This window comes from Crocuta crocuta, unplaced genomic scaffold (assembly GCF_008692635.1).
Source record: "Crocuta crocuta isolate KB4526 unplaced genomic scaffold, BGI_CrCroc_1.0 scaffold39, whole genome shotgun sequence".
NCBI classification, from domain to species: Eukaryota; Metazoa; Chordata; class Mammalia; order Carnivora; family Hyaenidae; genus Crocuta; species Crocuta crocuta.
In genome coordinates, this window is record NW_027533334.1 from 7,546,702 (window position 1) to 7,574,089 (window position 27,388).

At 36.4% G+C, this 27,388-nt stretch overlaps 1 protein-coding gene across 1 annotated transcript in view; it reads left to right on the forward strand.

The window, feature by feature from the left end:
* STK3 (serine/threonine kinase 3) overlaps positions 1 to 27,388 on the forward strand; it is a 236,211-nt gene that overhangs the window by 41,360 nt on the left and 167,463 nt on the right. The window contains exons 5-6 of the mRNA XM_077748229.1: positions 4,809 to 4,973; positions 5,461 to 5,628. Of these exons, the coding sequence (XP_077604355.1) occupies positions 4,809 to 4,973; positions 5,461 to 5,628 (333 nt within the window). The remainder of the gene's footprint in view (positions 1 to 4,808; positions 4,974 to 5,460; positions 5,629 to 27,388) is intronic.

The following is a 27,388-nucleotide window of genomic DNA, read 5'->3' on the forward strand; positions in this document are numbered from 1 at the left end:
TATAATAGTTTCTGAGTTTCTAAGTCTGTCTTTCATGCTAGATTGGAACCATATAAGGTTAGGTTAAAGATTTTTCATTTTATTTATGGTTTAAATATTAAAATTTTAAAAATATTTCTTTTATTAAATTTTTTCATGTTTATTTATTCTTGAGACAGAGAGAGAGAGAGAGAGAGAGAGAGAGAGAGAGAAAGAAAGACAGAGCATGAGTGGGGGAGTGGCAGAGTGAGAAAGGGAGACACAGAATCTGAAGCAGTCTCAAGTCTGAGCTGTCCGCACAGAGCCCGATGTGGCGCTCGAATTCATGAGCTGTGAGATCATGAGCTAAGCTGAAGTCGGACACTCAACCGACTGAGCCACCCAGGTATCCCATATTTTTATTTAAATAGTTTAAAAGTGTTCAAATCATTGATCTATATGTTTGTTTTCATGGTATTAAGCATCTGTTTTCAATAAAATACTTATTAAGCCACCTATAATAGCCTTAGTTAAGGTTACTTTTCAGGCCAGGTGAATCTGCTTACTCACAGAATTTATTGACAGGTATACTTGTTTTGTTTGGTAGGCACACCTTTTAAAATAATTTACGTTTAAATACTGGGATGAGGCCCGCATTTTGTCCTGATACTCAGGGCTGATACTCAGTTTTACTGCTTGTGTATGACTGGTATCTGTTCTTAATTTGTTAACCGCTTGTATTGTGGCTGTGACAACTGTCCTAATTAGACATTGCTTCAACTGATGGTCAGATATTTTGAATATCATCCTTGGAGCAAGTCTTACAACTCCCTGTTGTTGTTGTTTTTTTAATATATATATAATTTGTTGTCAGGTTAACTAACATGCAGTGTATATAGTCTGCTCTTGGCTTTGTGAGTAAATTCCCGTGATTCATCACTTTAATAAAATACCCAGTGCTCATCCCAACAAGTACCCCCTGCAGTGCCCATCATCCATTCCCCGCCCACATTTCCCCTTCCTCCCTCAGTTTGTTCTCTGTATTTTAAAGTCTCTTATGGTTTGTCTCCCTCTATTTTTGTAACTATTTTTTTCTTTCCCTTCCCCGATGGTCTTCTGTTAACTTTTTCAAATTCCACATGAGTGAAAACATATGATATTTGCCATTGACTTATTTTGTTTAGCATAATACCCTCCAGTTCCATCCACATTGTTGCAAATGGCAAGATTTCATTCATTTTCATTGTTGAGTAGTATTTCATTGTATCTGTATGCCACATCTTCTTTATTCATTAATCAATTGATGGATATTTGGTGCCAGAGGTATATATTCTGGATACTGGACCCTTGTCAGATGTATGATTTGCAAATATTTTCTCCCATTTTGTTAAGTTGTCATTTCACTTTCTTAATAATACCTTTTAGTGCACAAAATTTTTGATTCTGATGAAGTCCAAGTTACCATTTTTCCTTTTGCTGCTTGTACTTTTGATATCATATCTAATGATCCATTACTAAACCAACAGTCATGAAGATTTACCCCTGTGTTTTATGGTTTTAACTCATATATTTAAGTTGTTGGTATATTTTGAGTAAACTTTTATATATGGTGTGAGGTAGGAGTCCAACTTAATTTATTGCATGTGAATATCCAGTTGTCCGTAGCTTGTTTCTTAATGAGACATGAGCCACTGTGCCATTGGTGGCAGTGAAACAAACTTCTTCCACTAGTTACTTTCACATTCTGCATAGTCTTTATATATGTGTTTGTGTATAAATAGATATGAATAATTATTCAAGTATAATTAACATACCATGTTATATTTCAGTTGTACAATATAATGATTCAGCAAGTCTACACATTTCTCAGTGATCATCAAGAAAAATGTACTGTTAATCCCTTTATCTGTTTCCCCAATTCTCTACTACCACCTCCCCTCTGAAAAGCACCAGTTTGTTCTCTGTGTTTAAGAATCTGATTTTTTTGGTTTCTTTTTTTCTTTGCTTGTTCATTTGTTTCTTAAATTCCACACATGAGTAAAATCATACAGTATTTGTCTTTCTCTGACTTGTTTCATTATATCCTTTAGGTCCATGTATGTTGTTATTGTGATTGGCAAGGTTTCATTCTTTTTTATGGCTGAGTAATATTCCTCTCTGTGTGTGTGTGTGGGGGGGAAGAGAGATATGAATGGACACTTGATGCCACAATAAACATAGGGCTGCATATATTTTTTTGAATTAGTGTTTCCATTTTCTTTGGGTAAGTACCCAGTAGTGGAATTACTGGATCTTATGGTAATTCTATTTTTAATTTTTTAAAGGACCTCCATACTATTTTCCATAGTGGCTGCACCAATTTGCATTCCCACTAACAGTTTATGGGGGTTCTTTTTATTCTACATCATCACCAACATTGTTATATCTTGTGTTTTTTATTTTAGCCATTCTGACAGGTGATGTCTCATTGTGGTTTTAATTTGTATTTCCCTTATGATTAGTGATACTGAGCATGTTTTCATGTGTCTGTTGGCCGTCTGTGTATCTTTGGAAAAATGTCTGTTCAGCTTCTCTGCCCATATTTAATTGGATTATTTGGTGTTGGATTATTTGGTGTGTGTGTGTCTGTGTGTGTGTGTTGGGTTGTATAAGTTCTTTATATATTTTGGACACTAACCCCTCATTGGATATATTTTTTGCAAATATTTTCTTCCATTCAGTAGGTTGCCTTTTTGTTTTGTTGATAGTTCCTTTTCTCTGTAGAACCTTTTTTTTTTTTTTTTAAATGTTTTATTTATTTCTATGAGAGAGAGAGAGACAGCGTGAACAGGGGAGGGTCAGAGAGAGAGGGAGTCACAGACTGAAACAGGCCCCAGGCTCTGAGCTGGCAGTCAGCACAGAGCCCGACGCGGGGCTCGAACCCACGAACCGCGAGATCATGACCTAAGCGAAAGTCGGACGCTTAACTGACTAAGCCACTCAGGCGCCCCATCTGTAGAACCTTTTTATTTTGATGTAGCCCCAATAGTTGAATTTTGTTTTTGTTTTCTTTGCCAGAGGAGACCTATCAAGAAAATGTTTTCTATGGCTGATGTCAAAGAAATTATGTACTGTTTTCTTCTAGGAATTTTATGGTTTCAGGTCTCACATTTAGGTCTTTAATCCATTTTGAGCTTATTTTTGGTTATAGTGTAAGAAAGGGGCCCAGTTTCATTCTTTTGCGTGTATCTGTCCAGTTTTCCTAGTACCATTTGTCGAAAAGACTGTCTCTTTCCCCTTGTATATTCATGAGTCCTTGTTGTAGATTAATTGACCACAAACATATAGCTTTAATGCTGGGCTTTCTGTTCTGTTCCATTGATACATGTGTCTTTTTGTGCCAGTACCATACTGTTTTGATTACTACAGCTTTGTAGTATAATATTATTATAGTTTTAATTTGCACTGTATCTTCCTATTATCCCATTGTTGGATATTTGAATTTTCCTTCTTTATCTTTCTCAAATAGAGTAATGTCCTCTTTGTATAAATTGGAACTCACCCCCCCCCCCCCNCGCCCCGTATTTGATGTACTTTTAGGGAGAAGTAGATTTTATTGTCATGAACTTTTAATATTATGTGGGTATATTTAAAATAAAGGCTTTTATAAGTGGCTCTTGAGCAAGGTTTGTCAAGAGAGGCATAGATTATGATCAGACAGGACTCAAATCTTGGCTCCATCTTGTATGTGACAAGAAAGAATTTACTGAACCTCTGTGCAATAATTTCCTCATTTGTCAACTGCTGGTAATAATGGTATCTGGCTTGGACAGTTGTCATGAGGATAAATGAGATAATACATGCAAAATGATTAGCATAAAGGGCGGTAGAGATCTGGCTCTGTTGTTACACCTACTGAGAATGTTTCCTTTCCTACTTCTTTCCCTGGCTACCTTTTCTCCTTTCTCCCCCCTTAGTCTCCCCCTGACAACCTTATCTTGTGTTTCCATTTTCCTGGTCTTTCTCTGGTATTTTCATTTTTGAGTTCTCATTCTTATGGCCAGAAATCCAGGATTTGGGTGGGTTAAAGATGACCTGGCTGGAAGAGGAGGAGTGGTATGGGTATAATCACTTTGTGCAGGAGACTCTTGGCAAACCACCTGTATTTTCTTTCCTTTGTGGAAAACTGTTGACCAAGAATTACCAACATCACAGGGAAGCATGTCTGAATTTACTTTCAGGACGGGTGGTGGTGATATTGCTACCTCAGTGTCAGAAGATGTGGGAAATAGTGATTTCTTAGGGTCACATTGAATATTGGGAGAGGCTGTGTGCTTTAGGGATGACATTGGTAATTTTAAAGAAAGGATAAATTTAATACTCTGGTTTCAGATAGTATAAATCTTCTGCCTTTTAAAGAAAGGATAAATTTAATACTGAAAATTTTTTCATCAATAAAACGTGTAGTAAGAGTGACAAAAAATATTTGTGAGGAAAAAGAAGTCCCATGTTCTTTTTTTTTTTCCAATTTGTAAAAATTTATTTTGAGAGAGAGAAAGCAAGAGAGAGAGTAGGTGAACAGGGGAGGGGAAGAGAGAGGGAGAGACAGAATTTCAGGCAAGCTCTGTGCTGTTAGTGCAGAGCCTGATGTGGGGCTTGAACACATGAACCGTGAGATCATGACTTGAGCTGAAACCAAGAGTCAGATGCTCATCTGATTGAACACCCAGGCATCTCCCCCAGTGCTTTATCTTTTAGCCTTTTCCTAGAAGTTTAGCGGTCATTAGAAAGAAGGATTAGTTACCAGTGCTCTTTTGTAAAGTTTACCTAGCATGGTTTTTCATTTTAGCTTTACAAATATTTGTTTCCAGTTAACAGAAGATGAAATTGCAACTATTCTTAAATCTACTTTGAAAGGACTAGAATATTTGCACTTCATGAGAAAAATACACAGAGATATAAAAGCTGGAAATATTCTCCTCAATACAGAAGGACATGCAAAATTGGCTGATTTTGGAGTGGCTGGTCAGTTAACAGTAAGTGCTTGTTTGTCCAGGTTTTAATTGTGACTAAATGTTGATAACTTTTTGGAAGAGGTAATGGCAAGAAATACATAACCACATTGTTCTTGGGGAGAAGGAGCCATAATTTAAGTATTATTTATTTTATTTTCAACTTAAGAGATGTTGGATGAATATGAAAAAAATGCCATTGAAATGCTTAAATGTTTAAAAAGGAAAGCTATATTGATCCATTTCTATAGCTTTTATTGTTATAGTACTGTTTTTAATGACTATCTTTAATGATGGTGGAGATAAGATTCTTGTGAACTCTTTGTTATTACTGAATTCATAATTTCTAAAAATGTCCTGTCAGAGCTCTAGTTGAAATTCTAGGATAATAGTCAATTTCAGATATAATATGTAGTAATTGAGGGTTTCACTATACAGTTTAGAGAATATGTTGGCAGACTTCCTTTGTGTTTTTGTAGTAGTATTTACATCTGCATAATGTTTTTTGCAGGATACAATGGCAAAACGCAACACTGTGATAGGAACTCCGTTTTGGATGGCTCCTGAGGTAATTCAAGAAATAGGCTATAACTGTGTGGCTGACATCTGGTCCCTTGGCATTACTTCTATAGAAATGGCCGAAGGAAAACCACCTTATGCTGACATACATCCAATGAGGGTAAGAAAATGATGGTTTCCTAAACATGTTGATGTTATATGAATTTTGCATTTTTGCAATGTCAGTGTGAATAAATAAATATAAAGGAAATTAAGTTGATTTGAATTTAGATTTTACGCAAAAAATAATAAAATTATCTGTTAAAGCTTAGTGATAATAACTTTTCTCCTCCTCCACATCCTTAATTGTGAGAAAAAAAGTGAAGACTACGGTCACCATTTTCCTCCCCCAAAAATATGCATTTAAAATCTTCCCTTGCTTTTCAATAGAAGGAGTAGGTAAATCCACTATATTCTTCAATCCATCCGTTGTTTTCTCAGTTTGGCAATGGAGGCCTTGGAAAAATCAGTTCTCACTTTTCTACCCATTCTGTAGATTCTACCTTTGTGTTTTTGTTTTCTTTTTTTTTCTTCTCTCATCTGAAGTTAATATTTAAAAAGCCTGATTTCTTATATTGCTATGGACCTCTAAGCGAATCAATCTTATTTCTTCAGTTGTCTTAATGAGAAACTGGAATTCCTTTTTTGAACATTAATGTATACTTCTATGAACTCCCTTTTCCAGGATGTTTTTTTTTTTTTTGAGCTTGAAGTATGTACCTTACATATTCACACCTGTGATTCAGGGTTTGTGATGATAACAGTTCTTAGCTTTTTTTCGTATGTGAATCTCAATTCATTATAGAGAAGTACATCTGTCTTTGTGAACTTATTGCCCTCTAGTGGCTGGAGTCACCTCAAGAGGAAAAGATTGAAGAATGAAGAGAGGAGAGAGAGAGGGAGAGAGAGAGAGAGTTTTTGTGCGCGTGTAGAGAAGAAAAGATGGCGTCAGGGTGACTGGAGAAATGTGTGAAGTAAACAGATGGGAGGAAAGAGAATGCATTATTTTGGACCATCTGAAGAAGGATAAATTGGAATTAATTTCTGATAATACAATGCTATGGTAGATTGAATTTCAATAGTATAAGTAAGAGTGTACTGTACTGAAAATATTTAAAAACCCGCCTTCCACTTTAAAGAGAATTCTTTCAGTAATACAGTTGTGTATAATATGTATCATCTTCCTTGTGCATATTCCTTTTGCTAAAGTAGAAAATAAAAATGACATGAATTACTTGTTTGCAAAATAATATGAAAAATAACAAGGTCAGCATAAAACTAGCAACACAGATTCTCATTTCTTCTCTGATTGTTAGTTATCTTTAGTACTTTTAGGTACGATGTTTTTAGGAGGATCCTCAAAGTAGGTGTATTTGAATTGAGTTAGTGAGGTTAACTGAATTATCCAAGGCAACCTAGGCAGGTGCCCGAGCTGGGATTTAACCTGGGATTTAGATTATTACTATTCTCTTTCCTCCTTGTATAGATCTTATTTTTCTAACCACAAAGATCAGTGTATTAAATTTGACCCTGAGGTAGTCTGTCTGATAGATAGTAAATCATTGTAAAATGTGTTTCCTGACCTCTAGGATCTTAAAGTATCATTTGATGGTTTGAATTAACACATATGAGATAGCAAAAATATTCTTGAAGACAGTATTTCTCTTTAAAATTCTATCAATCATCTGTCTATTTCACTTTTTTCTACCAATCTAAACCCTACCCATTCAAGTCTCAATTCAGATATTATTGCTATATAGAGCCTTTTTTGGTAGCCACCACCCAAGAAAATTTCTTGTTTTCCTCATCATTCGTATATAGGCAATTCTGGGCTCTCCGAGTTCTTTGGGTGGTTTATCAAGTGTTGCCTTGTGCATTTCCAAACAGTATGATTTAAAAAACATTTTTAAAAATGTTTTATTTATTTCTGAAAGAGAGACAGTATGAGCAGGGGAGGGTCAGAGAGAGGGAGACACAGAATCTGAGGCAGGCTCCAGGCTCTGAGCTGTCAGCACAGAGCCCAATGCGGGGCTCAAACCCATGAACTGTGAGATCCATGACCTGAGCCAAAGTCGGATGCTTAACCGACTGAGCCACCCAGGTGCCCCAATATGGTTTTAAGTTGCTATTTAAATTACATTATCATTATTTAACTTTTCCTATGTTTGTGAACTGCTTTATACAAATAAGAGTATGAACTGCCAGTTCTGGGAGACTGTTAAGATCACATGGCAGGTACAAGTTTTCCAAAGCTCAAATTTTACCACTGGCGGCAAATATGATAGTTTTTCTTTAAATGACAGGTTCACATGGTTCATTTTTGAGAGAATGTCAGTCATATGCCCAGGTCGGAACAGCCATTGTTTTTCTGCCAGTTGTGCCTTAGTGACAAGTTGCAGCTTGTTTGGCTTTGCAGATCAGTCACACAGTTGCTTTTCCTCGAGACTGTCACTGTTCTTCTGTATGTGGGCCAAGTGCTTTGTGTGCCTTTCTCATTTTGTCATAAAGAATATTAATAAGGTATGTATTCAGGAGTGGGATTTTAGTAAAATTAACATTTACTGCTTCATTACGGCTTAGATTAGTTTGGTGGGAGGTCAGGTGGGAGGAAAAAAGAAAGAGCTGTCCAAGAGAGAAAAAAAGATTGTTGAAGACACAGCTGAAGTTGGAAAGTGAGCACTGTACAGTTACACTAGCAGTGCTCAGCAGTGGAGCATGGTGCATTATAGCCCTGAGCTCAGGTTTGAGGTTAAATAAATGAGTGACTTGGAAGGATGGGGCTCCAGGGCATTGAAGGGTGCTGTGGAGAGAGTTGTTCTCGTGGTTACCAATGGGGTGTAGCCAGAAAAGAGAGAGGACGGTATAGGAAATGAAGGGATCAGGGAGCTAGACAGTGTTCTTTACTTGCCACATAGCCATTACCTGGAGAGCTTTTAGAAAATACTGATGCCTGGGGCGCCTGGGTGGCTTAGTCGGTTAAGCGTCCGACTTTCGCTCAGGTCATGATCTCGCGGTTCGTGGGTTCGAGCCCCGCGTCGGGCTCTGTGCTGACTGCCAGCTCAGAGCCTGGAGCCTGTTTCAGTCTGTGACTCCCTCTCTCTCTGACCCTCCCCTGCTCACGCTGTCTCTCTCTCTCTCTCTCTCTTAGAAATAAATAAAACATTTTAAAAAAAAAAAAAAAAGAAAATACTGATGCCTGAGCTCTGACCCAAACTGATTATTTCAGAATCTTAGTGTTATTTACAGTGAGGTTAGAGAGCCAGTAAAACTGTAGGTAAGGTGTAAGAGAGCTGAAACTCAGATTAGTGAGTGAAATAGTGTTTTCTTTCTTTCTTTCTTTCTTTCTTTCTTTCTTTCTTTTCTTTTTTCTTTCTCTCTCTCTTTCTTTCTTTCTTTCTTTCTTTCTTTCTTTCTTTCTTTCTTTCTTTCTTTCTTTCTTTTAGAGAGAGAGAGACCATGTGAACACTTGCGAGCAGGAGAAGGGCAGGAGAGAGAGAGAGAGAGAGAGAGAAAGAGAGAGAATCTCAAGCTGAGTGTGGAGCCCAACTCAGGGCTTGTTACATTACCCTGGGATCATGACCTGAGCTGAAATCAAGAGTCAGACGCTCAGCTGACAGAGCAACCTGGGGATTCCTGAAGTTTTCTTTTTTAATTAAACAGTTCTCTCACTTTAACCACTCTGTGAAATAAATGTTTTTTAAGTTTACTTATTTTGAGAGAGAGAAAGAGCAAGTGTGGGAAGGGCAGAGAGAGACAGTGAGAGAGAATTCTGAGCAAGTTCCATGCTGTCTGTTCAAAGCCTGACGTGGGTCTTAATCCCACAGAATATGAGATCATGACCTGAGCCAGTTGATCCCCAACTGACTGAGCCACCCAGGAACCCCAAAATAAATATTTTAATCTCCATTTTAGTGAGTAGATTGGGTAAAATGGATAAAGAATTAGGTTCCTTGTTAAGATGATATAGCTTATAAATGGCAGAACTGAGATATGAATTCATGCTAGTCCATTTCTTGCCTTGACGAAAACGAAATATCTTTTGTGTTTATATGTCAGCTCTATGCAAATGAAGGAGTGGCCAGCAAAAATAAAAATCAACAAACATTTTATTTTTTTTCTTTTATTATTATTTTTTCTTTTATTATTTATTTTTTTTTTTTACAAATAGTTTATTGTCAAATTAGTTTCCNATTTTTCAGTATTACTTTGACTATTCGGGGTCTTTTGTGGTTCCATACAAATTTTTGGATAGTTTGTTCTAGCTTTCAACAAACATTTTAATCTCATCATTATAATTATTATTTTAAAATAGGAACCTTCTAAATTTTTCAGAGTGGAAAGAGGTATGGTTGGATTTTTTATGTTCCCTGCCAATTTTTTTTTTTTTTGGTAGCAGTGATGGCTTATGAGATTACCAATAGTTTATAAAGTTGTCACAGTGGAATGAAGATGTGAGTGACGAAGAGACCACTATAACTGATGGAGGCAAAGAATGCTAGTTCTTTTAAGATAAGTAAAGGAGCGTATATAATTTACTGCATTTAGATGGCTATATGGAACAGGACACTCATTAGATGTGGTAGGCCAGTTTCCCTAGCCTTCACATCCTATCCTTCTGCAGTTCCCTCTGGCCTTTGTTACAAGGTTGTAGCCCTTCCCACTGTGCCTGCCCTCTAGAGGTGTGTAATAGGAACAACCTCAGAACAGCAAGGCTGACTGAGAGAACTGGGTGTTGGTTTCCTACTCATATTCTCAGACATGCCATCCTTCTACTATGCCCAGGCTCCAGGCGGCCTGCTTGAGACCCAGGTCATGCTTGCTTAGGCCAGCAAGAATTCAGGTCAAGAAGAGATGCATCAATCTTGAGTAATTTAGGATGGAGTTGCTCCTGCCTACATAGCCACAAATTGATATATTGGCTTTCACTGATTAAGATTTTTGTAGGACATATGTTTTGAGTGTCATAGCCTGAGGGATATGAAGAACTTAACAATGGCACTAAATTAGAAAGTGAAAGTGATTAAATTGGAACTTGGCAGTGAATTGAAAATAGGTCTTTTGAAGGCATTAAGGCTGAGATCATTTGTTTTATATACTTTAGTTTATCATTGGTCAAAGATTGATACTTATCTTTAATCATTCCTTAGGGAGAATAAGAAGTATTGGGGATATAGATATTCACGGAGGGATTTTCCAATAAAAAGAGCTACTTAGAAGACTGGATTTGTTTGATGGCAAGGGATACTAATTTGTTAGTTTTTATACATCTTTCTTTATCTCTCTCTTTTTTAAAGAGAAACTTGTAGTATATACAAATTATATCTTTGCTGTGGTGAGAGTAATGATTATCTGTCTAGTAAAAGGCAATGGGGAAATCACATTAAAACATGTAAAGCTTTGTAAATAGGAAAACGGTAAAAATGTGCTTATAAATTTACATCCAGCAAATAGATTAAAATAGATTAAGCAGTGATGACAAATAGATTAAGGAATAACAACAGATGGAAGTAAAACTCAAAATGTTAAATGAAACAAGTTTTATCAAAATCCAGATTATTTTAAAAAGTTAAATATAAAGACACTGAATTAGTTTTGGTCAGTTAAATAAATAAAGGACTTCAAAATTTAATTTTGAATTTGGTTAACCACATACTTCTTTGGAGATCTACCTCTTTCTCAGCTCTGTAGGAAATATAATTACCAAATATCAGGAAACAAGTGAATGGGATTATTTTTCTGAATACCTATCCCTGTGCCCTACCACTAACCCAGGCACTGTTGTTTAATAGACATCACTAAGACCCTGTTGATTCTTTGAAATACAGTTTTGGTTTTGATTTCTTTTGTGTTTGATTACCCATTGGTTGGCATGGTGAAAGGGGGAAGGACAGAAGTGTCTCAGGCCAACTAGGGACTGTTTGAGACAGCAAGTATCGTGGCTGGTAATAGTTTGGCCTCCACTGAAGGAAAGAAAAGAAAAATTAAACTAAGAATTTTACTTGCATACAACACAATATGAATGTTTATTACCTTTTAAGATAAAATATAGAAGTGTATTGTATATTTTAGTAAGATTTGTCAAATGTGACTTAAGGAGACAAGTGGAGAAGTGGAGGCATTTAAATGGCAACTTTCAGGAAATACAACCTGTATACAGCTTGACAATCTGTTTAAAGTAGGAGTTACTCTAGACTAAAGATGGCTCTCTGTCTCCCTATATCCTTATACCACTTACTTATAAAGAAAAGAACTCTGTAGATTTTTCAACATGGAAAAGATATTTTTAGGGAATGTTTTTGAAAATGATGTTTTCTTTCTTTCCTTAACCTTGCTATTTTTTTTTACAACTTGCCTCTTTACTCCTATACCTTTTGGGGAAATAGTGCATTTTAGTACATGAAATAAATGGTCCAGTACATGCAAATTAAACACAGACATTAGAAAAAAATCACCCTTTATACTGCATATTAAAAAATAAAACACACAGCAGCTTTCCCTTACCTCAAATCACATCACACTAATACTTTCACAACCAGGTATACTCCTGATATATCTTCATCAAAGGAGTGAAACGGAGTTATCCATTTTTTATAAACAAAAATGAGTCAGCGATCTCCTTCCTGTCTAATGATCAAATTTGGTTGAGAAATTCTAGAAGATGGGGCTTTAGTAGGGGTGGTAGTTGAGTAATGCCACACCTGGCGTATTTACACATCTGCGCTCTCCCAGTCCCTACTGTAGACGGCTCTGTAGATAACTTGCCCGTCTTAGTGCAGGCGCAGGTACTGCCTCTTGGAAGATTCCCTTCAGGCATTTAACATGTGGGGCAAAAGACAGGTATCTTCATTTTATCTGGGAGTAGACGAAGGAATATGGGAGTATCAATTCACAGAAACATCCTGGCTGAAAGCCTCTGAGATAGCAGGGTGCAGCCTTTCTCTGTGGTCTGACCCTGTGGATGTGCTGCCCCAGACTCCCCACATGCTGGGCCAGGAGCGTGCAGGCAAACCTCACCCTGCCCTGCCCAGGATGGGAGGCTGGCTTCAGCACGTTGCCTTCAGCACTCATGTTCACGGACGTCATGTGGCCTGGGACTACTATGGCTTAGTGGTGAAGCACAGGTACCCTCTTTTCCTCTTGGCTTTCATAGCTAAATTTTGGCTTGAATAATATGTTCTATGCGTAGAAGGCTCACTTTCTTATTTTTTATTTTGTTACCCCCATAGTAGATTATTAGGGCCATCTTCATAAATTACAACAAATCTGGTAGCTTTAAACAACAGAAATGTATTCTCTAACAATTCTGGAGGCCAGAAGTCAGAAATCAAGGTGTTGACAGGGTTGCTCTCCCTCCACAGACTCTAATGGAGAATCCATTCTTTTTTTTTTTTTTAATATTTTTTATTTATTTCTAGGAGAGAGAGAGAGACAGCGTGAGCAGGGGAGGGTCAGAGAGAGAGGGAGATACAGACTCTGAAATTGGCTCCAGGCTCTGAGCTGGCAGTCAGCACAGAGCCCGACGCGGGGCTCGAACCCACGAACCGCGAGATCATGACCTGAGCGAAAGTCGGACACTTAACCGACTAAGCCACCCAGGCGCCCCTGGAGAATCCATTCTTTGCCTCTCCTAGCTTTTGGTGGCTGCTGGCGGTCCTTGGCGTTCCTTGGATTGTAGCTGCATCGTCCCATCTCTGCCTCCATCTTCACATTACCGTCTCCTCAAATTTCCCTCTGTCTCTCTCTTAAAAGGACGCTCGTCATTGGTTTTAGGGACTACATGGATAATCCGGGGTGATATCCTCCTTTCGATTCCTTGACTTAATTACATCTGCAACTATCTTTTCCAAATGGTGTCACACTCCGAGGTTCTGGGGATTATGACATGGACACATCTTTCGGGGGTTACCTTTCAACCATTATACCTATAATCTCTTCTTTTAAATTATATACAGTTTAAGATTAACAGTGACTAATATAAGGACATGTTTCATTGTACTTCAGTTTTTTTATTGTGTTAAATATACAGAATATAAAATTTATCATTTTAATCATTTTTAAGTATACAATTCAGCGGCATTAAGCACACTCACACTGTTGTGCAATGATCACACTATGCATTTCCGGAAATTTTTATCATCCCAAACTGAAACTCTGAACCCATTAAACAGTAGCTCTTCATTATCTCCTCCCCACAGCATTTTGTCACCACCAGTCCACTTTTGGTCTCTGTATGTTTCACTATTCTAAGCACCTAATAGAAGTGGAATCATGGAATGTCTGTTCTTTTGTGTCTGACTTCTTTCACTCAGCATAATGTTTTAAAGGTTCATTCATGTTGTACCATATGTCAGAATTTCCTTCCTTTTTAAAGTTGAAAAATGTTCTCTTGTACATATATACCACACTTTGTTTCTTCCTCCATTGTCTGACACTTGAGTTGCTTCCCCATTTTGGCTCTTATATATAACGCTACTGTGAATATGGGTATGCAGTTGCTTCTCTGAGACTGCTTTTAATTCTAACGGATGTATATCCAGAAAGGGGAATTGCTGGATCATCTTGTGTATGTATAATTTTGGGAAGAACTTCCATACGGTTTTTTCACAGTAGCTGTACCATGTTACGTTCCCACCAGCAGTGCATGTGGTTCCACTTTTTCCACATCCTTACACTGACTTTCTGTCTTTTTGCTAATAGTCATCCTAGTGGGTGTGAACGGGTTTCTCAGTTTTATTTGCCTTTCCCAAATAACCAGTGATGTTGAGCATCTTTCCGTTGGTATATCTTCTTTGAAGAAAATTGGGTTGCTTGTTTTTTTTTGTTGTTAAGTTTCTGTTCTCATTTTTACTGGCTTTTCTCTGGTGTTAATCTGCTTTTTTTCTGTTTGCTGGCTGCAATTTCCTAATTCTTTGACTTTTTACTGCTTTTATTATCCTTCCAGCTGTCCCCTATCATTCTTTGCGCCCCAAGTCAAATACTCTAAGTCCCTTTGTAATCCTCCCTTCATAATCCGTCTGTTGGGAGTCTTTGAGTCAAAATGGTTTTCACTTCCTGTTTATATGCAGCTGTCTTACTACAAGTCTACAAGTAGAGGATTGCTTGTTTGTATTTGTATCTATTACTTTGCTTTGTGCAGTAGGTGTGTCCTGATGAAGGTGTGTAAATATTTAATAGGTGAAAAACAGCATTTTAAATTCTCTTTTTTTAAAAGATAATTTTTAATGACTCCTTTAGTAATGAGAATAACACATTTCAAACTTACCTGCTTGTAATTGTATATATTTTGTGGTGGGATGTACTCATTTTTGTAGTAACATAAATTGAATCAGTAGTATTAAAATATTTTTGATTTGGTGTTAATGTTAAAGTATAAGAAATGCACGTTCTATTGCGGAGAAAGGGAATTTGACTTTTAGACCCACCCGTTGGAGCGTAGATCCGTTCTAACTTACCGCGTTGCTTATTATGTGTCAGAGAAACTAAATGTCATTTAAGTATGGGTGTTCGATTTTTGAAGAAAGTACCCTGAAATTTTCTTCCTGTATTCTTTTATTTCTATTCCCCTTTCCTTTATTTCCTTCTGCACGGTTAGTGCACATTTATCATTTGCTGGGTGGACTTTGAGGATGTGGCTGGAGGTGGAGCAGGCCACAGCCCGGTGGACCTGGCAGTCTAATGTTAGAACCGGTTAGCTTTCTGTTGGGGGAGGGGAGCGAAGATAAATATATTCAGTTGTTTACAGTATGAGACCATACACTGTAAAAACTTCAATTGTATGTATGTATATTACAGATTATATAGGATCATAAGACTATAAATAAGAGTTTTATGATTTTGTCATTACATACACCACTGGTTTTTCTCTTTGAACTTCTCATCTTCCTTCTTTTTTCCCTCTCACTGTTGCCTTTGCTTCCTTTGACTGTTCCCTGTCCCCTGACAGTGCACACACATGAGTGCTCACACGGTCCTCTCCCCTCATGTGCTTTGCTTTCCCTTCCGTGTGCTTTTCTTTCTTTTAATATTGCCTTTCTTTCTCCCTGTCTGCTCCCTACATTTTTCTGCCTGATTAAGTGATACTTTATTCTGTTAACCATTACTTTCAGCTCAGAAATAGCCAAGGATCTGGAAGAGTGGGACAAATCGGATCATTGGAGAATTTCAGTCCTACTTCTAGGACATATGGTTTTTCACTCTATTTGAAAGTTAGAGTTCTTCTGCCCTGTGGTCCTGTACATGTGGGAGTATCAGGCATTCCAGCCCCTAAATTGGGGATTAAGGTTTATTACAGTGACACTTTCAACGTATTTCTGTCCAGTCAGAGTTATTATTCTTGAAGAGATGAACAAGCAAGGAGAACAGAATAAACAGATCTCCGCTTCTCTTGTTTGGGCCTGCTGGGGCCACCCTTGAGGGTTTCACAGGAAAGACAAATTCCCATTGTTAATTTATATTCAAACCTTGCTGTTGTGTTGCCACGTGCTTTGTAAACATGAATAGTTTGGTGACTGTTGAGGAAGCAATCCTCATTTTCCTACGGACGTACAAATTACATGAATAAAAATTGTAGTTTTGAAGTCCTGTTTACATTAAGTATTGCTTAGACCAGGGATCATAAGAAAGAATCATGTTTCAAAGAATTATTGAAATTATTGAAAGAATTATGCTAGAATCCGTTTTTTTTAAGATTTTAAGGTAGGATATCAACAAAGGCAGTATTTCTCTGTGTTTAAGGATGTTTACAGTACAGAATTTACATTGATTTATTAATATTAAAAGATGGCATTTGCATTTGACATTTTTTGACTGTGATCCATAGTATAAAATATGTTTTGCACTGTGACTTATCTGTGCACTGTTTTATGTACAGGTTGTTTTAGTTGTGTGAATCTTCTACTTCGTACTTCCATTAAAAGAAAAGGGTAATCCAAGTTGGTTTTGTGTCCCAGAATCGGACTGTAACTTGTATTTATAGAGCAAGAATCACCGTCTGGATTTTGGAAATACGAATTTTCCAATGTCGTAATGCCTCAATTGGTGCCACATAGTAGTGGGTGTGACTTGATGTTTGAGACTTGTGAGTCCTGAATTAATTTTGTTATCTATGATTAGTTGTAATGGACTCTGTCCATTTCACAGAGTTATTGTGAAGATCAGATAAGATAATGTAAATGAGCAATACATGTAAAATATTAAATACTATTTATTTATTATTAGGTAGCATTATTAACGAAATTTTCAAGTCTCATATTGAGACTATAAGTTCCTGCAGAAGGTGCTATTTAATATTTACCATTGTCACTTAAGGAGCTTCTGGCTATGGAAAGGATCAGATAGTTACTTGGCTTTATTTTAAGGTATCAGTAGGATTGGAGGTATTGGGGGCCTTTCACAGTACCCAAAGCAGTTTATTGCCAGCTAGAGTAGGTTGCAGAAAGCTTTTAAGGCCTTGATTATGACTGCTGAGGTGATCTTTGCAGCTTCTACTGGAAACAGAAAAGATATAACGAGCCCATGAGGGCAGAGATATGTGATTCTTCTCTTTTCTTTTTGTTCTTTTCAAAAAGTGTTTACCTTTTCTTTTTAATGTTTATTTATTTGAAAGAGAGAGAGTGAATGAGCAGGGAAGGGAGAGAGAGAGAGAGAGAGAGAGAGAGTCAGTCCCTGGCAGGCTTTATTCTCTTGGCACAGAGCCCGAAATGGGACTAGATCTCACAACCGTGAGATCATGACCTGAGCCAAAATCAGGAGTCGGATGCTTAACTTTCTGAGGTATCCAAGTGCCCCATGGACTTTATTTTCTAACCTCAGGGTAGACTGATGTTTTCTACTTCATTTTTACTATATACTAGCTCAGTTATGGAAACTGTGATTCACAAGAGATTAGAATGAGCTTTTTTGCTGGGTCAGAGAATTCATAGCATCAGTGGACCCCCTGAAATTGTACTTAAATATTGGTGTTTGTGCAGATGTGCATTTTTTCTGCTGTGAGTTCATAATTTTCAAGTGACCCAAAAAGGTTCAGAACTGTGGTTCTCAGTAATAATGCCAGTGCTCCACAAATGAGTTTCTTAGTCTATTGTATATTTAGGATATGATTTCCTTTACTATCATTGTATCATTGTTCTCTATTTTAATCTGGAGCGAGTAAATATATATGTATATGGCAGCTATATATGATTCCTTTCCCCACCATACTCTTTTATTTCTAGAAAGGTTAGTTTTAGGTATGTCCAGTTACTATCCAAATTTCCTTATCACTGACTAAAAAAATCTTTTATTTCTCTGAATTTTCATATCACTTTTCCTATGACTTTCTTAGGGTACTTTTTAACTTAGTATGCATTATCATAGTTATTATGTACTTGTCTTATTTCCCCTACCAGATTTCAGTTTTAAATGCAAGTATGTTTCATCTTTGTGTGTGTAATTGAGCCTGGCAGAATGACTTATACATAAGAGCATCCATTAAAGATTTTTGTTGCATATGTGCTTGATTCCATTTCCTATCTCAAAGATACTTCTTTGGTGTAAATATTGAAATCTGGCAGGCTCAGATTCTTCTTTCTTACAATAATAAATGTACTTATAACTTAGAATAAGAGTCAGGAAAATAAATTAAAAAATGAAAGTAAGTAAATGCTAATCAAATACAACTTGAAAGGCCTATCGTTACTTATAGCTTGCCTTTTAAACTTTTACTGAGCATAGTTTATTTATTTGACATTTAAATTTTAAATTGATATAATTTTTTTCTGTACTTTAGATCCTGTTCCTTTGTTGAAGATCAGAAAGACTTAGTGAGCACCCTTAGCGTTGGCCTCTGGTCAGTAGCTTTGGTTTGCTAATGGGAATATAATTGCCAAGCCTTATTTAAGACTCATGTCTTAAAAGCAGTTGTATAGACCTACTATACTGGTCATAGTAAGTTTTGTTTTATTTTGAAACCAGTCAGAGAAACTGTTTTGGCTAGAGACCTAAGCTAGCATTAATTTTAGAAGACATAAATACGTAAGGGTGTGTCTGTGTGTTTTGGGAGGCTGGAAAGTATCTGAGGGCAGGTGTTGACTTTGTAATTCAAGTGTATATACTAACTAAAAATTTATAATATTTTTGGAAGACGTGCTATCCATAGCAAATTAGACTTTTGCAATTATGATTGAATAGACATATTTTAAAAAATGAGTGAGACATAACTGACTTAAAATATGTGTTTTAGCATGGAAAGAGCCTAAGTGTCCATCAACAGATGAATGGATCCAGAAGATGTGGTTTATCTATACCATGGAATACTACATGGCAATGAGAAACCATGAAATCTGGCCATGTGTAGCAACATGGATGGACCTTGAGGGTGTTATGCTGAGCGAAATAAGTCAGGCAGAGAAGGACAAATATCATACGTTTGCACGTATAGGAGGATTAGGAGGAACTTGACGGAGGAACAAGGGGGAGAAGAAGGGCGGAAATGGTGGGGGAAAGGGAGAGAGGCAAACCATGAGAGACTCTTGAATGCTGACAAAAACTGAGGACTGATGGATGTGGGGGGAAGGGGGGGATGGGCATGGAGGAGGACACTTGTGGGGATGAGCACTGAGTGTTATGTGGAAACTAATTTGACAATAAACTATTTGTAAAAAAAAAAAAAATGTGTGTTTTAGTTAAATTCCTGAAGAATAGAATTCTTCAGCTGTTCTAGAGGACTGTATTGATTACAGATTATTTTTTATACTAACTTTGTTTTCAATATAACTTTTACATAAGTAGAATAGTCTTCATTACATCTGGGATCATTTAAATAGCACAATTACGTGTAGTTTTGCTGTATAATGAAAGGTAAGGGATAAATGATCAGAGGTGACTTTATAAGCATTGCAGTAAGTGACTTATAAACTAAAGGTCACCATTGTAATTGGAAGGTTTGTGAATCTCTTAAGTTCTGTAATCAAATGAGTGATATCAAAGGAAGAAGTAATTTAACATAACAATTGTGGCTTACACTGAACATATGTTCCTGTTAATAAGTTGCATTATGGTCTTTAAGGACTTGTATGTAGTTAGTACATTTTGGTTCATTTGATACCCACAGTTTTTCTTAATTTTTATTAGTGAGTTGTTACAGTGGTTAACAAGAAATACACAGATTTAAGTTGCAATAGTTTTCCCAGGGTTATATGATCTAACTTCACAAGCTTCCTGGACATATGTAGATGCTTTTCTATTTTGCTTTAGTTATGACATACAATTGATATAGGCAAGCATGAAAGCTTGGGCAAATTTTCATTGCTTTTTCTGGATCTTGCTCAGGTTCTGTGGTATTTATGTAAAGCACAATTTTGTTACTTGGGAATGCATGTTGAAATTATCATGTGCACTATTTTGCTGTAGGCCCGTTGGCACTGCCACAAAGGTAATACACTGCCAGTAGGCCATTTCCTTGTCGGCTGCATTTACAATTCAATAGAAATATTACATGACTTTTTAAACAAGTGTTTTGGCAGGGAGGAAATGGCAGATTCCATGCAAACAAGCATAGCTTCCTTTCTTTAACCACACTCCAGCTACTCAAGAAATTGTACTTGGTTTCAAGTTTGGGGGTTTGGGGGTAGAATGGGAAGTCAGGTTGAAACAGGAATGACATTGATATTTACTATAAAATAGTTATGTATTTTTAACTGCTGGATTTTATTACTATGTAGTTTCAGTGAGTGGCAACCAATGTATTTCTGAATTAGAGCGGAGATTATTTTTATGTAGTTCACCTGGCTGGGAATGTCTGGCTTTGATTGGTTGAAAAGATCTGGACCACCGGATAGGCTCTGAGATGTTAATATTGCTTTTCTAAGGTTCTTATAGGTTTGGCTTTGCTGTGTAAATTGGTCCTTCATGACATTTGCATAGGCACTACTTCTTTTATAACAACTCTGCTTGTGTCCTGAAGATGAATCACTTTGGGCATTAGGGAATATAGAAAGAAAATTTGGGAGACTTCGTAGCACTATGAAACAATGGATTCCTGCACATCTTTTGGTCCATTTTAGTTCTCTGTTATACATTTCAGACTTGAAAGGTCACGTTTACAATGTTTTAAACTTGATATTCTTTCCTATTATTTTTTTTAACATACGGATCCACCCTTATTTTATTTAGTTTCTTGGATTTTAAATCATTTATAGTTCTGCATAAAATGCTGACCTCTTTAATTTTAAAGTATTTTATAATTTTGGAAACTGTAGCAAAAAAAAAAACAATTAAAAAATTGCACTTTTCAGCCTTTATTGTGGCCCCATTCTACATTTTAGTGTAGATACCAGCTTTTTTTCTGTAGGGAAAGAACAGTTTATAGTTCGGTCTTTCCCTTTTTCTTATTGCTTCTGACTGCTTAGCCAGCTTACCTGGCAGCTGTAGTAAGTTACGCTGCTGTGGTGTGGTGGAGACTGGCACTGGGCGTGTTCTTGTAGCCATCACAGCATTGGCTTTTGTTATTTTCCATGTTTCAGTTTGTTGGTAATGGACATATGGACATCATATGTTCCACAGAGTACTGTACGAAGCCAATTTGAACTGTTTCCATTTGCCTCAAGTCCAATCATGATATTTATTTTTCCATGGCACTTACCCAGATTATCCATACCTCCTGCTTAGCTTGTGTCACTGCCACCACTGTATTTCTTCTGATTGCCTCCATTTCTTCACAGTATCTAATTGCCTATTCCCTCTTAGCTTTCTTTGCACAGCATTGATTGATGTTTATAGAATATCCCAAGATCTTTTAGATAATAGATACTCAGGTGCATAGTAGTATGGTATTCAGCTTGTTTTTTGTTTAAACATAAGGAAAGTTTTATATCCACCCTCATAGACTGGAATTGAATATTCTAGTGGAAAACTTAGAAGAGTAACAGTATGGTTTTATACAATATCGCTTACTTTTTTTTTTAACTATCAATAACAGCAATGTAATCTCCCAGTCTCTTTAATATATTAAATCAGTTCATAATTTTACTCCTAAGTTTTGAAGGGAAGATCATAGATATCTCCTTTTAGGCTTGAGAAAATATGGCTGCATTATTATTTACCGTAGCTGTTCTTCAGCTCCCTAACCCTCTGTAAAGTCACGTTAGGTATTGATTTTCAGAGTATGAATAAATGAGTTGCTGTCATTCATGACATTTGGCAAGTCAACTACTACTGTGACTGGGAAGGAAAGGGACATAAGAATAGCCTAAAGAATTATAAGGGTGGGGTCACATAAATTAGTTTAGTAGACTTGTATAAACCAACCAAGAAATGATGGTGACTAGGATGAGGATGGTAGAAAGAGTGAAGGGAATGAGGAGTAATTGGTTTCCAGTATATTTTGAAGGTGGATTAAGAGTAATTGTTGATTTACCAGGTGCATTAGAACATTGACAATGCTAAAAAGCCACTCTATAACAGCTTTTGAAAGTGGTCATTTTCCACTCTTGTTAAAATACAAGGCAGAAAATTAAATGGAATATAGAGATTATTCTTCCAGGAAGCCCTACTACAAATGTAATGCATGTTTGTTGTAGGAAGGAAAGTAAAAAGAAGAAAGTAAAAATCACTTGCACTTGTTCAATGTAGAGGTTTACAGTTAACATTTTGATATATGGTATTCCTGTTTGCTTTGCATATATATATATGTGCAAATATATATATATATAACTAAATAANAGGTCCGAGGGAGAGTGAGAATCTTAAGCAGGCTCCATGCTCAGCACAGAGCTGGATGCGGTGCTTGATCCCATGATCCTGGAATCATGACCTGAGTCAAAATCAAGAGTTGGATGCTCAGCTGACTGAGCCAGCCAGGCGCCCCTACAGAACTTTATTTTAAAGTTTGTTTCCTTTTATAGGGCACCTGGGTGGCTCAGTTGGTTAAGTGTCCAACTTCAGCTCAGCTCATGATCTCATGGTTTGTGTGTTTGAGCCTGGCTTTGGGCTCTGCATTGACAACTCAGAGCCTGGAGCCTGCTTCAGATTCTGTATCTCCCTCTCTCTCTGCCCCTCCTCTGTGCTCTCTGTCTCTCTCNTATATATATACATTATATGTACACTATATGTAATATAATATAACTATATAACTATATAGTTATATATAACTAAATATATATAAACTAAAATTGAAATCATGAGATCATATTGCTTTGTAATTTTAACTTTCTATCTTGTGCTATATCTTGATAACTTCCCCATATTCTTAAGTTTCTTGAACCTTAAAATATTTCAAAAATTATTTAAATGAAATGATTTTTCATATACATTCTGCTTTTATGATAAAGTTTTAAAATGAGTAATTTCCTCTTTTAAAGCAAAAGGGAATGACTTAGGTAAAGAAGCCATTGCCAATCAACAATCCTAAAGTAGATGAAAATGCCCTTGGTTTAAATTTTTCCATATTAATAAATTATTATCCGTTAACTATCATAAATTATACTTTTAAAGAAGGTAAGTATTATGGCAACTTTTAAGTCAAACTATAATGTATCAATTCTCCATGAATTTTGTTTTTCTATTTCTTTTCTATAAGATTTCTATATGATTTCTATGTAGACTTTTAAAAACTCTGTTAGGGAAGATTATTTTTGAGTTTTAGGAGCTGATATTTACATTACAATTTATAATACTCTCTTTAATATTCTCTTTTGTATCAGTAAGCAGTCTTAACCAGCTGAGTGATTGCATCATGCCTGAATAATTAACCATATCAGAAAACATGCAATTAATAATGAACAGATTGTTAGATACTTCCTTCTAGCAGTACAGTCATTTAAAAAAGAAAATATTCTAAATGTTTTTTCATTTAAAATGTATTTTACCTGCCAAAAAATACAAATGTGGTTTTCTTAACCTTGAATACTGATCTGTGCATGTGCAGTAGAGAAACATTACTCTTATTGCCAGCTAATTAGTTCTTGGGGTAAGTGGAATTGTTCTCCAACTACCTGACTCTTTCTGGTATCTGTTGTGTTGATGGTGTTCTGAAGTTATGAAACATTTTGCAAAGTTTCAAGAGGAAAAGTTTTGAAAAGTTCTTAGGAGAGAGGGTAAAAAAGATGAAGGACAGAATAACAAGTACCAATACTTGGGGATTTGGGAGAGGAAGGTAAAAGAGAAGAAGCCAGAGAATAAGAGAATTAGGAGTTTATGGTATTTCAGGTAAGAGAGAAAAGTTTTAAGAAGGAGGTGATTGATGACCTTTTATAGAATTTTGTCTTCTTTTTGCCAGTAGGTTGGGTAGCATGCAGAGGCTAGTTATTGGATTGGAGGTCCTGGTTAGCGTTCAGGAATGTAGGTCAGTTGAGTGGTGGGGCAGAAGCCAGTTTCTGAGACATCAGAGTATGAATGGGAAGTACAGAAATGGAAGCAACACCAGTAGACTCTTTTTGAGGTACTTGGGAGCAAAGGAGAAGAGAGAATTTGGGGGAAATGTTTGAAGGTATCAGGGTTGAAGGTTTTAATAGGATGAGGGGGCTTAATCTGATTTTAGAATGAGATGAGGATCCAGGGAGAGGATTAAAGACGTAAGGAGTTGGGCTAAGGATGATAAACAATGAAACAAGACCCTAGCTAAGGTAGAAGATAAGGTGATTGAGGGTGCAAATGCCCCCATTAGCCATGGGAAAAATGGATTTAAAATATAATCTGTTTAAGCATGTTTAGGTCTTGACCATCAAGTGCTGTATTTTTAACAGTGCATCACTGCTGTAGAAGTATTGTAAGCATTTTGTAAGGTTGCCAGATTTAGGCACGGCTAGTAGGTTGAAGGGCAGTAATAATTTCGCTAAGCATGCTTGGTTTAGGAGTGCTGGTTAGCTGTAGTAGTGGTTTAGTTGCTTATAGAATATTCAGAAACCTCTTAGCAACTATATTCTGATCTGCTGTAAAAGTAGCTCCGAGCGAAACTAATGACCGAAGGACTTCTCCCACCTTTTTAATAGACAACTAGTAGATATTAATACATAACAAAATTTACCATTTTAACCATTCATTAGTGTACAGTTCAATGACATATATATTCACCTTGTTGTACAATAGTTATTTTTCGAGAGAGAGAGAGAGAGAGAGAGAGAGATGGAGAGAGCGTAATCAGTAGAGGTCCGAGGGAGAGTGAGAATCTTAAGCAGGCTCCATGCTCAGCACAGAGCTGGATGCGGTGCTTGATCCCATGATCCTGGAATCATGACCTGAGTCAAAATCAAGAGTTGGATGCTCAGCTGACTGAGCCAGCCAGGCGCCCCTACAGAACTTTATTTTAAAGTTTGTTTCCTTTTATAGGGCACCTGGGTGGCTCAGTTGGTTAAGTGTCCAACTTCAGCTCAGCTCATGATCTCATGGTTTGTGTGTTTGAGCCTGGCTTTGGGCTCTGCATTGACAACTCAGAGCCTGGAGCCTGCTTCAGATTCTGTATCTCCCTCTCTCTCTGCCCCTCCTCTGTGCTCTCTGTCTCTCTCTCAAAAATAAACATTAAAAAAAAAAAGTTAGTTTCTTTTTTTATATTGTGATAAAATTTATCATTTTAACCATTTCTAGATGGCATTAAATACATTCATATTATTCTGTGATTCATCTCTGTTCACCTCTAGAACTTTTCATCATCCCAGACTGAAACTCTGTACCCATACAGGAGCCATGAAACTAAAACTTTATATTACTTTCTTTCACCAGCCCCAAGTCAGCACCATTGTACTTTCTGTTTCCATGAATTTGACTATTCTAAATATCTCATATAAGTGGAATGATACAATTATTGCCATTTTGTATCTGGTTTCTTTCACTTAGCAGAGTCTCTTCAAGGGTCATCAGTGTTGTAAGCATGTGTCAGCATTTCATTCTTTTTCAAGGCTGAATAATAATTTCATTGTATGTGTACACTACATTTTGTTTATTCATCTGTTTATGAACACTTGGTGTGATTCTACCATTTGGCTATTATAAGTAATGGTGCTATGAACTATGTACATGGTTTATATACAGATATCTCATTCCTGCTTTTAATTCTTCTGGGTATACACCTAGAAGTGTAATTCCTAGATTATATGGAAGTTAATTCCATATTTAAGTTTTTGAGGAGCTACCATACTGTTTTACACATGATATTAGACATAAAGGTTGGAAGGCATACAGGATGTATAATTTTTTTAAAGTGTTTATGTATTTATTTTGAAAGAGAGAGAAAGAGCATGAGTGGGGTAGGGGACAGAGAGACAGAGAGAGAGAGAGAGAGAGAATCCCAAGCAGGTGTTGCGCTGATCAGTGCAGAGCCTGATGTGGGGCTTGATTCCATGAACTATGAGATCATGACCTGAGCTGAAATCAAAAGTCAGACACTTAACTGAGCCACCCAGGTGCCCTGAATATATAATTTTTTATTCAAGTTTTAGGAATTCATGAAATGTAAGAAAATTACATCTCTTTTTTTAGGGTAAATCCAATTTAAATAATCCCAGGATGTTAGCTGACTTATTTTCTTAAAGATTCTAAGAGAAAAAGATAACATTTAAAAAATAATCTGTAGTTGTAAAGCTCTTTCTCATAGCACATGCAGTGTAAACAGTGTTGATGAGTGATGTAGAATGTATAATGCATTATTGTCCACAAACCTTATTCATTTGAACTGTTTTTATTCATAATGCACTTAATACATATTTTTCTTTAATTGTTAAACATTTGGCTATTTTAAAGGAAGTTTGACCTAAAATCTTGCTTTTGAACCAGTAAAGATTATATGTGCCATGCCCCAGTTCTTTTGACTGATCTCAACATGGAATATCTGAAAGTTTATTCCAGTAATTTAATTTCATATTAAAATTATTAATGGCAGTTTTCACTTTTTTAATAAATGTATATTTGAAATATATATACATATTCCTGTTATAATTCTCAATAGAAACCTTTTGAAATACATTTAATGGAAATTAGCAATGACAGAGTAAACAAAAAGACATCCTTCTAATAGTAAAAACGTATATGAGGCAAAGAAATGGAAAATGTGAACTGTTCTCTTGCTTTTGAAATGTTTCATGGTTTTTTTTTAGAGATATTAGTAGAAAGTGCATCTTAGTTTTTTCTAGTAGTTTTTTTATTTGAGATGAAGGGTTTTTCAGACTTGATTTCTTGCTGCTATAATTGATAGTTTGGGAGCTGACTATAAGCTCTTCCTTTATTTACATGTTCTCCTTAAACTATAGGATAGATGTTTCAAGTTTGGAATATAGAAAGCTATTTTCTATTCATATCTTCTTTTTTTTTGCTTTAAAACAAGAAAATGAGTTAGTGATCTCTGATAGCTATAAAATACAGCCTTTATGATTTAATGTCTTTTTATTTTTTTATTATTTTTAAAATGTTTTTCATTTATTTCTGAGAGAGAGACAGCATGAGCAGGTGAGGGTCAGCGAGAGAGGGAGACACAGAATCTGAAACAGGCTCCAGGCTCTGAGCTAGCTGTCAGCACAGAGTCCGACGTAGGGCTCGAACCCACGAACCGTGAGATCATGACCTGAGCCGAAGTTGGATGCTTAGCCGCTTAACCAACTGAGCCACCCAGGTGCCCCTAATGCCCTTTTTAAATTTGCTTTCCCTGGGCTGATCTAATTTGTAATTCCCATTTTGTCTTCCATTTTGAAGAATTTTCTGATTTATCACAAATCAATCCTTCCATTGAGTTTGTAAATGTATGTATGAGTCCTTTAGTGGTATTTTACGTATTACCCTTTGAACATTTTGAGTGTAACAATATATTTATAATTTGTGGGGTTAAATTTACAAAACAGAGTTTTAGTTGTTATTTTGTTTGTATTTTCTTAATAGTTTAGCTGCTTTTTTTCCAGATAGTTAAACATGTAAGTACTATA